Source organism: Xiphophorus hellerii, chromosome 12, assembly GCF_003331165.1.
Source record: "Xiphophorus hellerii strain 12219 chromosome 12, Xiphophorus_hellerii-4.1, whole genome shotgun sequence".
Taxonomy (NCBI): Eukaryota; Metazoa; Chordata; class Actinopteri; order Cyprinodontiformes; family Poeciliidae; genus Xiphophorus; species Xiphophorus hellerii.
This window is the reverse complement of record NC_045683.1, coordinates 1,916,923-1,930,950: the sequence shown is the minus strand read 5'-3', so window position 1 is coordinate 1,930,950 and position 14,028 is coordinate 1,916,923. Positions and strand designations below refer to the sequence as shown.

At 43.8% G+C, this 14,028-nt stretch overlaps 1 protein-coding gene across 2 annotated transcripts in view; it reads right to left on the bottom strand.

The window, feature by feature from the left end:
* The window catches only part of LOC116729282 (spermatid perinuclear RNA-binding protein-like), a 36,101-nt gene that overhangs the window by 9,786 nt on the left and 12,287 nt on the right, over positions 1-14,028 (bottom strand). For both annotated transcript variants that reach the window (XM_032577711.1, XM_032577710.1), the window contains exons 2-11: positions 13,600-13,721; positions 10,470-10,687; positions 10,174-10,339; positions 7,939-8,080; positions 6,054-6,172; positions 5,171-5,266; positions 4,982-5,093; positions 3,820-3,917; positions 2,546-2,639; positions 2,358-2,426 (exon numbers count right to left, since the gene is read on the bottom strand). In XM_032577711.1, coding sequence (XP_032433602.1) covers positions 2,358-2,426; positions 2,546-2,639; positions 3,820-3,917; positions 4,982-5,093; positions 5,171-5,266; positions 6,054-6,172; positions 7,939-8,080; positions 10,174-10,339; positions 10,470-10,687; positions 13,600-13,602 — 1,117 coding nt within the window. In that variant the 5' untranslated portion in view covers positions 13,603-13,721. The remainder of the gene's footprint in view (positions 1-2,357; positions 2,427-2,545; positions 2,640-3,819; positions 3,918-4,981; positions 5,094-5,170; positions 5,267-6,053; positions 6,173-7,938; positions 8,081-10,173; positions 10,340-10,469; positions 10,688-13,599; positions 13,722-14,028) is intronic.

Below are 14,028 nucleotides of genomic sequence, written 5' to 3'. Positions count from 1 at the left end.
GCTTTAATCAGAAGAAAATGAAAGATGTTTTTCATCGTTCTTGACTTTTTTTTCTTGGAAAACAGAAATAAAATGATGGTTCTTTAAAAATGATGACAAATTTTGTACAGCTGATGTTTATCAAAATTATAAGCTGTCCTTTGTCAAAAGGTCGAGGAACAGAGAGAGTGATGGGAGCAGCAGCTTTGTCCTGAGGAGCGCAGATGGAGACAGATGGAGAGGAAGAGGATGGAGGTGCTGATGGGTTTTTTGGGGGGTGACGGGGTGATGGGGGTGTTAATGCCCTGACTGACTGTTGAAGGAAGCAGTGAGATAATTGTGATGCTGCAGCCAGCAGGATTGATCCCTCCAGTAAAATGGCCGATTAGAGCTGCTGATTATTTCTAAACATCAAACAGAACAAAAGAAACCTGCCTTCAAATGCTGCAACCAATAAATATTAATTATCAGCTGCAGATCAATAAATGTTTCAAATATTCAGATTTTAAAGGGGCAGTGTCATTTAAAACATACGTTTTAATATTTCCATGTTTTAATGTTATTGCCTCATCACAAACTTGATTCTTTCATGCATGTCTGAGAAATCCTGTTATCTCTATGGCAACCATTCAGCTGTGAAAAACGCCTGGGTGGACCTAGCCCCGCCTCCACCACTCAGCTCCTTCAGACTAGCCAGCATCAATTAGCAAACACCTGAGCTCATAATAGGAGCTGCTGCTCAGAGCAACCACGGTAAAAATGTTGTTAAAGGGTTAATAAAGGAGCCATGTTGTGACGACTTCCTGAAGGTGGAGCTTCAGAAAGAACAGGAGTTTCTTAAAGAGACAGAAGCCCAATTTCAAGGTGTTTAATTATAAAGTAAAATGTCTTTCAAGTCATATTTGATATATAACATTTTTATATTAACTGATGGTAATGTAGCTCCTTGATTGTGCTATAAAACGGCACTATGTGCCTGGAAAACACGACACTGGCCCTTTAAAGGCGGAGCGTCCAGATTCTGGGTGTTCAGGAAACGATTGGGATGTTCAAAAACATCCAGAAAGATCGGAGGAAGACGGAGGACAGAGCAGGACCATGTTAAACGTTCTCTGAAATTCCAACTACCAGAAGCTGGTCATAAATATCACTATTTAAATATCATGAAATATAAAAACATTTATTTCAGCCAGTAACATCCAGGAGCAACTTCCTCCATCAACCCAGGAACAGCCTGGCTTCATGGAGCTCTGTGGCTCAAGGATTAGGGTTAATAAACCGAACTTCAGATTAACGTCTCTGATTAATGAAGACTGGAGTTTGTTTCTCCCTGATGAAACCTTGCAGGCTGTTTGGAGCCGCCTGGTTTCTAGGAAACATTCACAGCCTCAACGCTTTCAGTTCCACTGAGTCACTTTCTCACCTTTTACACAAAGCCTGTTCAGCATCACCTTGTTTACCATCAGCGGGTGTTTAGACACACACACGCCTGCACCCCCACGCACGCGCGCACACACACACACACACACACACACACACAGACAGAACAGAGGAGCTCTCTGACTTCACAAAGTCTTCAGTCGATACCCATTTATCTGCTGCTATTAGACTCTGCGCTCCGGCTGTCTCACAGTAATCTGCTGTTTCTGAAGCTTTCTCACAATATTCTGCTTTTATGTTCAACATTTTGTCTTTTTCCGTCTCAGGAAGATTGTTTCAAATATTTTCAGACAGTGGGATCTTCAAACAAGGTCAGAGAGAAACAAATCTCTGGCTGCATCCACAGATCAGTTTCTTAAACATTTTTTGTGTGGTTGTTCAAGCTACCAATTAAACAAATTTCTACAAAGCGACCCGCAGAAACGTCACAGCGGCGCTCTGTTGCACCATTATTATTATTATTATTATTATTATGAAAGGTCAACCAGCCCCCAACATATTGTCCAAATCTAAGAAAATTGTTGTTAAATGTTTGTGCTTCGTTTGTTCAGTAAAAATTTTAATTTGTGCTGCTATCATTTTAAAGATATCCATAAAAAAGTTCCCAGAGGTCATGAGAGGTCAACCAACCTTTCATTCTGTTAACAATGTGATTATTTACAAACAAATTTGGTGTTGATCGACTCAACTATTATTGTGCCGCAAATTTTTTAGTTTGTGCTGCTTTTGATTTGAAGATATTGATGATGACCTCTGGGAACCTTTTTATTAAAATCTTCAAAATGACAGCAGAATAAATTAAAATTTTTGCTGCATAAAAGTTTGACACCAATTTAAAGGAGGTGGGGTGGGGGGGCTTCACTCAGGGTTTGAACTGAAGATAAAAACAAACTAAAAACTCGGATCAGGTCTGATCTGCTTCCAGGAAGTTAAATCACCTTTCATCCGTTTGGTGAAGTCTCTGTCGTCACAGCCTGAGTCGTCCCGGAGCCTCTTCAGGCAGCCGCCTGCAAGCAGAAACAAACATGGAGGTTTCACACAGACTGCAGGATGAGGAGGAGGAGGAGGAGGAGGAGGAGGAGGAAGAAAACATCCAAAACAAACAGAAAACTTCCTGAACTCTGACCTTCCAGCAGCCGTGGAGAAACCTTGGTGGGCGGCAGAGGATCCATGTTCAGAACCTTGTAGAGCTGACCGAACGCAATGAGGCGCAGCGCATGCTGAAACACACACACACACACACACCCACACCCACACACACACACACACGCCCACCCACCCCCACACACCCACACACACACACACACACACAGACGGTTAAAAACAGAGCAGGAACAGGCTGCACAGCTACCAATGAGTTTCTGATCGATTGGCTATAATTACCCCAGAAGCTGGTGGAGCAGCTCGGAGTGTTGAGGAAACTTCATGCATTATAAACGCTGAAAACCTTCCAGGATTAAATCATTTCTCTGAAGTTTCAAAGTGTGGCAGATTCACAATTTACTCTGTGATTAAATTCTGTCATAATAGTTTTAAATGAACACAAAAATGGAATTTAATTTTATAGCTTTAGTGAGAAAAAAAACTCAGATGTACATGAACAAGAATTTTGTATGTTAAAAATACAGTATTAACAGAATAGAGCAAATATATAAAAACAATGGAGTATTTGATTGGGCAGTGTTAAATGTTTTACAGCCACAAAGTGCCATTTTATAGCACAATCAGTGTTACCTTCAGTTAAAAACATGCTGTATATAACTTAACAAAAATTTGACTACATAATTTAACGACTTCAAATTGGGCCTCTGTCTCTTTAAGAAACTCCGACTCTTTCTGAAACTCTGCCTTCACAACGTTAAAGGGTTTCACCCTTTAACAACGTTTTCACCAACGTTTCACTGAGAAGTCTCTCCTAAATCGAGCTCAGCTGCTTCCCGGAGGATCTTGCTGAGTCTGTGGCTGCAGGCGGCGCTGAGGCGAACCTCGGTGGGACGCCACTTAATGAGCGCGCTCAGTTTTACAGCAGGAAAACAGGAGGAGAGGCTTTATGATGCTCTGCAGGTCAGAGCTCATAAAAACTGATTCTGTGAAGAAGTTCTTCATTTGCTTCGTCTCCAGCAGAGATCAGAGCATCGTTTTAAATAAAACGCCTCCTGAATGAATTCTGACCCACTTTGCTTCCTGTAGAACCGGTTGGAGCCGCTGTGGAGCAGAGGTGAGATCAGGTCTGTTCGTTTAGAGGTCTGGGCCCCGAGCGAACAGGAAGCGCTCCAGACTTCCTTACCACAGTGCCTTTGAGCAACAAGACGCTTTAATTTAGGCTGCTATGCTAATGCTAAGCTGTCTGAGCTGCTAGGTTCGGGGACAGCGTGGAAATGTGGGATGTTTGGGACTCACCTGGGCGCTGCGCGTCAGGGCGTCGGCTTCCTGCGCGCTGAGCTGCGTCAGAACGTCTCTGGGTTCCCGCTCACAGGGGTCGTGAACTCCTGGGCCTCCTGGCACGAAAACACACACACGTTCTCAAAATAAGAAGGCGAAACACCCGTCTTCTGTTTTCTATGACGGAGTATTACGATCTCTGTAGATAGAAAAAAAGAGGAGGAGCAAATTTCCACCAAAAATGTTTGAATGTCAAAAATCTAGAAAAATCTCATAAATTTTCTAGAAAAAAAGCCTAGAAATTTTTGAGCTTGAAAAGTAAAACATTTGCTAGAAAGAACTCAGACATTTTGTAGAAAAACATGTAAATTTCTGAGTTTGAAAAGTTGAACAATTTATCTTTTAAAACTTGCATTTTTCTAAAAAGTTTTTTGTTGTAAATTTACTTCTTTTTGTGTCTACATTGGCCTTAATGTTCCGTTTTCTATTTTCTGTGAAACTGAGTCTGAAAAAGAAGCTCCTGAACGACTGAGAGGTGATGAAAATCCTGCGGCTGTTAGCAAAGCGCTCACGTCGTCAGAAGGTCGAACTCTCTGCTGATGAAAAGATGTGAAGGATTCCCAGACGGAGGATCAGAAAACGAAGCGAGGACAGAAAACAAACGAGGACGTTTGTGTTGATTGGAGCTGAGCGGAAACATTTAGCAGACTGAGGATGAAAGCTCAGGCTGAAAAACATTCAGCGGTTCTGAGTGATGGAGGTGAATCAGTTCATGTTTCTGAAACAGACTGGACCAGTTCTGCTCATCTCATCTCTCTGTGTTTCTGCAGCTTTTTAATCCCACTTTGATTTGATTTTCCAATAATAAACCTGTTTTATTCAGAAACTGTGGCACAGAGAGGGAATTGCTTCTCTATTGACAGAAACAAACAGCTTTTCGCTCCATGATGCAGCTCAAAGCCAGGACAGTTCCAACATCTGCTATGTTATTTATCTGATGTAGAAAATATGGACTTAAAGTTTTATCATTATGTTAAATTATAATATAACATATCAGTTTTATGTGATAAAAGAGACAATAAAAATTATTTATTCCTTATGTTTTAGGCTGCAGAGTTGTTTTTGAAGTGCTTTCTAAATAAAGCTGGAATGGAATGGCCCGTGACCTCTGACCTCTGACCTGGTAGCAGGATCCCTGAGGCGACGCACTCCATGACCCGGCGCAGAGCTTCTCCTGGACCCAGCGGCCGGTTGCTAGTGGCGACGGCCTTCTCGCAGATCAGCTCCAGCGGCTGCACAGACACATAAGACCACCAGAGGGGCTCAGAGGTCGTGACCTCCGGTAGTTCCTGCGCTGAGCGGCACCTACCCATCCTTGAAGAGGCTGCCACTCCGGCTGGCGATTGCACACGTCCCTCAGAACCCGCAGAACCACCAGGCAGGACTTGAGGTCGGCGACCCGGGCCTGAGGGACAGATGGAGGCGTGAGGAGAGTTTCAACAGGCAGCAGAGAGGCAAGGTCACGACCTCTGGAGCGCCGACACGCTGCTGACGGCCGTGAACTGGAGGTTTAGTCAGTGTTACTGGAGCAGATTCAGAGGGAATCAAACCTTCAACCAGATCAAACTTCACTCATCTCGTTTGATTCAGTTTTGAATTGAAACACCGTGACCTCTGACCTATTGACTAGATTACCATTTGTAAAAATGCACCGCCTCTTGAAGACCCTCCTTCTGACTTCAGGAGTCAGAAGGAGGGTCTTAGTGCTGTCAATCACCCTCATGTATGACCTGGAAGTAATCTCTACTTCCTAGCAGAAGTAGAGGCTACTAACTGGCTTGGACCCCACGGCCCAGCCCCACTAGGGCTTTTCTTATCTTTTCTTTTTTTTAAGAGAAAGCCAAAAGCCACCTTAAGTGACCATAAACTTTTTTTTGTGAAATTGAAAATGCATCAACCATTTCTAATGTGATCCTTCACAATATGAATAAAAAACATTGATCTTAACGAAAACAACCTGAACTGAAAACCAACTGTGAGTAATCTGATGCCTGAGCTGCAGACCTGATGGGAGGAAACGATTCTCCTGGGAGAAAACCAGCAACCAGAGAGTAAAACCTTCATCGTATCAAGAGAACAAAACCCGACGTGACGGTGGAGCAGCGGAATCAGCATCAGGTCGTCATGCCAACACCTGCAGAGAGAACTGGGTCTTTACTCTGATCATTCCTCCCAGAACCTGCTGAGCTCACCTGGAACCACTTGGCGTGTCGGAGCGCCGCCAGCGCCGCCTGGCACTTCAGCCTGTCCAGCACATCTTCCTCCTCCTCTTCCTCACACCTCGGCTCGCCTTCCTCTTGATCGACTTCCTCTGGAAAAACAAACAGGAAGAAGAACGGAGAGTTTAAAAGTATATTAGGTCAACCCTCTGCTCTGACCTAATGAGCAACAGGTGGGGGTGGGGGGCTTGTTCTGTCACAGAAAGATTTATAAGACTGACGAGAGAAGGAGACGTGACAACATGCAGCTTTTCCGCAGATCAGAGGATGAAGGCATGAATCACTGAAGATCAGAGTGTCATCAGCTACTGCAGGACAAAATGAGAGACTAGATTACAGATTAAAAACTAGTAGCTTTTATTACTAGTTTTAAACTAGTAGTAAAAACTACTAAAAAGTCTACTAGTTTTTAGACTAAAGTGGAAGATTTGTACCAAATATTTTTAAATTTGAAATAATTACCTTTTAAAATCCCTCTTAATGCAGCCAAGCCGTTCTGCAGAACGCAGCTCAGTGAAATGCAGAAACAAAAGTGGACCTACTGACATAATTCAGATGAACAGTCCACCTTAACTCGTCCTCTTTTACCGTCTTAGAAATAAAGATGAATTTATTTGCACCTATACTCTGGTGAGTGAACATGGAAACAATAAAACAATATCAACATTCCTTTGGATTGTAATTTCCACCTTCATTTAGAGACAGCAGCTGACAGGAAGTAATAAAGTTCAGATAAAATCAGGAAAACCTTCAGATAAAAGCCAAACGTCGGCTGGGAGGAAATAATGAGCTTCGTTTTCACAGTGAGGTGAATTAAAGTTTTAATCATAAACTCTGAATCTGCAGCTTCAGGTGAGCAGAAAGACAAACTCAACAATCGCTGCGTTGCTCTGGATCACGGTAAATGTTTCAGTTTTCATCATCTGGGCCATAAACTGCCTGACCTGTAAAAACAAACCTCACAGGACACCGTACGGCTCATTGTGACCTCTGACCCACGCTCTGGATGGTTTTGGACACGGTGGAAACTATAGCAACTCAGATGGTGAGGAGGGGAACTGAAGTCATTTAATTTAATATTAAATTTCAATTCATATCAATCTTTAATCATAAACGTCAACACAGCAGTTATTATGTTTCTGTTGTGAGGTCATATGGACCTTTGGAATTAAAAAGAATAAAGAAAAGTTTATTTTAAGGCTTTTCAAACATCTTCAGAGTTATTTGATCCTGGATCTGTTATAAACCAGAGACAGTTTACATGCTTTAATGTTTTTAAATGTGTGAAACGTCATCAGTCGTTTCTGCTCATATTTGCCAGCAGAATGTTAAACCTCAGTTTAGATGTTTGGTTGTTGCCAGGACGACGGACCTGAACGAGGAACAATCCTGTTTTTTCTGGAGGTTTTCACTCGACAGAGCGCTCTGAAGCCGTTTGGCAGGAAACATTTTTCTATTCTGTGAAAGTTTGTCCCAAACGCTCCTGCTGGGAGCAGAAACCCGGAGCGGCTCGTCGTTCTGGAACGCCAGAACTTCAGACAGCGCTGAAGATCTGAGAAGCTGAGTGATGGCAGGGTGACAGCTTCCTGTCGTTTTCCACCGCCGCCTCAGACTGGGTTTAAAGCGGACAGGAGCCTCTGAGCTCCAATCGGATCAGAGAGTCCGTCCCGAACGCGTTGCCACCGGAGACGGGCGGCTCGCTTTTCCATCGATCCTCTCAGGAAATCCTCCGTCCAGCTGCTGCTGACCCAGATCCATCGCCTCTCAGCTTTCAGCGCTCCAAGCCTCTGAGCTCAGGTTTCTCCTCCCATGTTCCAGTTCATCCTCGATGTGATGAGACGGAGAAACGAGTGAGTACCTTCATCATCTTCCTCTTCCTCCCTCATGGCGAGCGAGGTCAGGGTGATCTTCAGGGTCAATCTGGGATCTTTGGTGCTGCAGACCCGGATCGCTGCCTCAGAGACACACGACTGGACTTCATACCTGTCGTCTGTCATCGTCTGTAATACAGAGCGACACCATTACCATAGTGACCAGGAAAATAAAGACTAGGGGTGCACTTATTTATCAGCCAGCTGATTTCCTTAAAAGATCAGTGATCGTCAATACTTCCATGTGAAGCCGATCTAATCCACTGATCTTCTCTAAATCAGCAAAGGTCTGAAAATCAGCCTCTGTCCTGTTCTGTTCGTTTGGCCGTTAGCCCCGCCCACCAGGTCAGTGACCACACTGCTGCCAACGCAGCAACTTACTGGCTACATTTCAGACCAAAATATTTACTCAGCAGGTCGAGCTTTTTAAAGATCATGATCAGCGATCGGCCAGAAAACTATAATCGCTGCATCATTAATAAAGACATTCATCCTCAGATTTAAGATGTTTCAGTCATTTTTGGTGTCAAAGTAAAAAAAAACAATACATGAAAGAAACACTTGAAAAGAATAAATATGTCAGTTGAGTAGATGTCTATCTATTCACTATAAAACTGAGCAAATTGGAATTAAAAAAATAAATCTGCTTCATGAAAACACAGTACTTAAAAAAAACTCACTAAGTTTTTGTGCTACAATAAGGGAAATTTTTGGCCGAATCAAAAATGGTTTATTTCGCAAAACAGCAATAGGAGCACCTTCTTCGCATCATATGTGTCACATGATCAATAATCAGATATTACCATGGCGAACACTGAACAGGAAGTAGTTTTTTTTAATGACTCGTCTTATGAACAAACTTATTCACTTGTGATTTTAATTGTAATTCATGTTTATTGGAAACATCGTAATTGCAAAATTATGTTTTATTTACATTAGTTTAGTTTCCTCTGCTAATTAGAGCCCAGTTTTATTCCTCTTCCTGCTGAAATCTCCTGGCCTAGAAAATATATATTTTCTAGACTTTGAATATTTTGCATAAAACTTTTTTTTTCCTGAGGTATTTATGTTTCAATGGGATTTTCTGTGGCTTTCCAAAGCTTCATCAGGAGGAAGGTGATGAATCAGAAAAATAAAATTCAGAAAGTTTAATTTCATTCTTTTACATTGATTTCCATGACAACATGAACAGGAAGTAAGCGGCACCAGAGCCTTGTTGCCTGCTGTTCCTGCCAGCACGGCGCTCCGTTTCATCTGCAGCCTCTCTGTCAGGTAAAAACGGCTCCATCCATCAGGCCGCCGCCCGTCAGGCTGCAGTTAGAGGCAGGAAATGAGATCCTCAGACAGTTTCCTCTGTTGACGAAGAAGCTGCGGTGAGTAATTAACGGAGGAAAACCTCCAGCCTCTGAACGGCGGATCCAGACTGATCCTCTGGGTTCTGGGATGGATCACAGCATAGCGACTGTCTGGAGGTGAAGTCACTGTTTGTCAGGGAGCTGCGACGCACTTAGGAAACACAGTTTGACCCCTGACCTCAGGTCTTTCCACACTTTGTTCTCTGATCCTTTCCTGCCTAAAACTGCAGAACCTCTTGTCTCTATGCTGTAACTGCGAAGTAATTTCCCTGCTGGGATGAATAAAGTAATTCTATTCTATTCTATAAAAAACCTTCAACAAACTAAGAAATTGATGAAAACAGTGATGCTGGAGGCTCATTTTCACTGTTTTTTTTTCTTTACACCACAACGATCCATCCACTAGTAACATCCACATTTATTACAGCTGACAGAAAAAAAATATAAATCAGATCTTTGGGTAGCAGCTAGAATTAGACTGATACAGGATTTTTTTATTAATGATATTTGAGCTTCATACAGCATTTTCTTATTCATTTATTATTTTTGCTGGCTGCTGCTGGCTAGTCTGAAGGAGCTGAGGTGTGAAAGCTGCTCTGTGAGGCAGAAGCTCTGCAGCTTGGAGGAGGAGCTGCGCCTCGTAGGCAGAGCTTGGTCCATCCAGGCGTTTTGCACAGCTGAACGGTTGCCATGGAGATTAAGGGATTTCTCAAACATGCATGAAAAAAATCAAAGTAACACTCCGGGTTTGTTTTATATGAGGGAAAAACATTATAATATGACGTAAAATGGACTTAACATGACGCCGCCCCTTTAAGGCGAGGTCCTGCGTGTCTTAAAGGGGCGAGTGCGCTGACGGTTCTGTACCTGGATCTGCAGGGGCAGGTTGGCGCTGACGGTGTACAGCAGCAGCTTGGTGGGTTTGGGTCGGCACATCAGCACCAGCTCCAGCTCCGTGTCGCCTCTGATCAGCAGACCTTTGGCCAGCAGGCCGACCCGGGTCACCCCACACAGAACCGGCGCTCCAGCTGGGCTGAGACAGAGGAATGGCGGCCAGCGCCCGATTACCTCACAGCACCAACGTCTGCCCTGCAGCTGCACAGGGTCACTGTTCCTACGGTGAACCCACTGAGTTTGTAACACCGGCCCATAATCAGACTCACTCCGTCTCAGCAGCATCTTCCTCCTCCTCGTCATCACAGCTGGACGTCTTCCCTGGGGAGTCCTTCAGGCCGTCCATCCAGTCAGAAACCTTCTTCAGAGCTCCCTCTGCGGTGGACACCAGCGCCTGGACGGCCTCCAGCTCCTCCGGCGCCGGGTAGACGCTGGCGTGTTTGGCCATGACATGGCGGTCATCGTTGGCAAACGACCGGAACGACCTCTGAGGGTGAGAAGAGAGAGAAAGCACATCAGTTGGAGGTTACCATGGAGACCTTTCATTTTATCATTAAAGACACTTTTATATGTATACAAGCTAAATAAAAAGGTTAAAACCAGAAAGACACAGATCAGCAATCTAAACCACTGACTTTTTAAAATTCGATTAATTGATAATCGTTAGAATAATCAATAGATTAAATCAATTACTACATTAATTGTTAGTTGCAGCTCCGCTGTAATCAAACCTTCATCGCCCGACTGCCCACATGTACACAAACACCCAGGCAGACGAGTTAGACGGCTGTTTTAATTACAGCTGCTGCCTTTCTCAGGAAAACTAATGATCCAGTTTTATTGAGCAGAACTGGTTCTGGTTCTGCACCTGATTAAAACCTGCAGACATAAATCCAGGATCTGCAGCAGCGTTACAGTCACCATAGAAGAAGATGAACTCTGCTGATGTGAATGATGAGGACGGCGGCCATTTAAACGCTCATATGTTGATGTTTTTTAGTCGTTAAGTGGAAGTGGCATTTTCCCTCCTTGATGCTCATTTCCAGGAGTGTTTCCACTTCCAGCCCGGCTGGACGCCGCGCTGCAAAGGTCGTCAGCACAGAACCATCAGAACTTTGGGCTTTATGCTGCAGAGAGGGATTATCAGCAGCAGATCATCAAAGTAACGCATCACACAGATAATTAGACTAACAGCAGGAAACTGTCCTAACTCAGATAAAAAGCTGGACTCTTTGTCTTTAAAGATGCTCTTATAAAAAATAGATTTTTTCATATTTGTTAAAATTCTCCTTATGTTGTGACAGTATAAGTCATATAACCTGTGGGGAAAAAAATCAAGCTCCTCTGCCTTCTCCCAGTGTTCCCAGTAATAACTGCAGAAATACACTCAGTCAGAAACAACCAATCTGCAAACAGAGAACATTGTAGATGGAAAAAAAGTAATAAACCTCTGCCAAAAAAATCAGGACATTTCTGAGTTTAATCCCAACATTTCAGAGTTTTTCCAGACAATTTAATTCTTTTTCATTATCTGTCTATAACGGTTATAATAAGTCATCAAACCAATCAGAGCCAAGAAGAGGGTCTTGTCACATTTAGCAGCACGTACATGAGTATGACTGACAGCACTAAGGCCCTCCCGCTGGTTCTGATTGGTTGCTTTGGAGCATTTCTTTAATAGTAGCTCAGGGGGGAACAGATGATCAGATTTTTCCAGATTTTCTGTCTCATATTAAATTATCACAACATGGTGACAGTTTTAAAGCATATTTTTATAAAAGTTACACACTGCAGCTCTAACTGTGGCATCAGAAATAACAGAAACACCTGAAACATCCTGAGCTGCAGCAGGTCTGAGCATCACGGCCCTGATTCAGCTTAATCTGCTCAACTTTGACCTCTGTGACATCACTGAGCCGTCCCCTCTCCGCTGCAGAGCGAACCGGATGTCAGGTTTTTCAGGCCAGAGATCCTCCATCTACCGGCCGTCAGGTCCAAGGTCGCCTCGCTCCATCTTCTCCTCCGCCCCCCGCAGCCTGTAAGCGCTCCTCATTACGGCGTGTTATTTATGACGCCGTGTAAATAATTCATGGCGGTTCTGAGCGGAGTTGTGAGGTCGTTCATCACAGCCTGGCTAATCTCTGAGCTGCCGGGGGCGGAGGAGAGTGGGGTCGTGTCGACAGCCATAACCCACAAAACTAAACATTAACGGCGCTCAGATGAAAGATTAAGACGTTAACATGGATTCTGGATCGGAGCCCGGCGTTCCATCAGGCCCGCTACCTGCAGGATGGAGGAGTTTGACGACGCTCACGGACTTAATTACATCCACAGTTTGCCTGTAGCTGACATTTAGTTTAACGTGACACTCAGAGCAGAGAAAACTGCTTTAACATTTGGGTTTCCCTGTAAAAACCTCCAGAGGAAGACAGACGACAGAACGGTTTTCAGTGAGAAGCAGAAAGACTTTATTCATGTTTTCAGGGTGGAAATGCGTCTCCAGATGAAAGAACAAAGCGCCCCCTAGCTGCAGCTCAGCTGAAGTTCAGGAAGATAACAGCTTCCTGCTAGCTTCACGCTCCATTCTTCTTCCAGATCAACTTGAATCTTTTTGGTGCCCTGATTACGATTTGCAGCAAAAGGTTTGATCTGTGGTCAAATCAGAACCATCAATCCGCCCTCTGAGAAACTTTTGGTCATTTTTGGACTTTACAGAGTACCTTCCCCCAACACTAGTCCTTCAGACTAGCCAGCAGCAATTAGCAAACACCTGGTGGAACAGCTGAGCTCATTATAGGAGCTGCTGGTCAGAGCAGGTAAACAAGGTGTTCAAGGGGTTAGTAGAGGAGCCATGATGTGATAACTTCCTGAAGGCGGAGCTTCAGAAAGAGCAGGAGTTTCTTAAAGAGACAGTAGGAGAATTTCAAGACAGTAAATATCGATGTCATTTGATATATATTGGGCTTAGTAGCTGCATCTCCATGAACCACAAAATTGTGTAAAAATTAAAAGTACAAAAATCAATTTGTTCATTGGAAACACTCCAATGTTGAAATGTTGTATAAAATGTTTCTGTGCTGGATCAGGTGTTTTCCAGCCTTATTCAAATAGATGTGTTCAGCAAAACTGCAAGGGATAAACTTTTTTAGCTCATGATCAACAACAGGATGTTACTACTATCAGAAATGAAGAAGAAGACGACAGGAAGGAGGAGGAGCTTATTTTAATTTCATGTCTCAATAAAAACACAGCAATGGTGAATTTAGCAGAATATAGACAAAGATTTCACACACAATGGAAACGCAGCTGGTGAAGGTGTCAGAAACCTTTAGAGACTGGGAGGAACTGGGATTATTGCTACTAGTTCACCTCAGCTACCAGTAAACAGAGGGATCTCACCATGTCGGTGCGGTGTGGGGGTCAGGGGTCGATGGGGGCGGGTCTAGGTGAGGACCAGCGTCCCGTCGCTCGGCCTCCTCATGCAGTCCAACGCCTCCCACTGCTCAGCCTCTCAGGTCCCACTGTGGAGGAAAAAAAAACACCAAACATGGGGGTCAGAAACCGACAGGTCATGGGTCGTATCGGTTGCCACGGTGATTTAACGCTGATCTTTGTTTTTGGACCGTTTGTTGCAGATGATCCAGGATTTACTGTGACGCTGCTCAGCTTTCACCTTTCAGTCACATTAAACCTCCAGCTTTCAGTTGTTTCTGTTTCCTGGTTCAAACTGCAGAACCTCACAGATTCTGACAGAACCCGTCCAGCTGATCCAGAAAAGCCTCCAGGCTGAATTCATAGTTCCTCTGGAGAGGTTCTGAGATTTCCCGT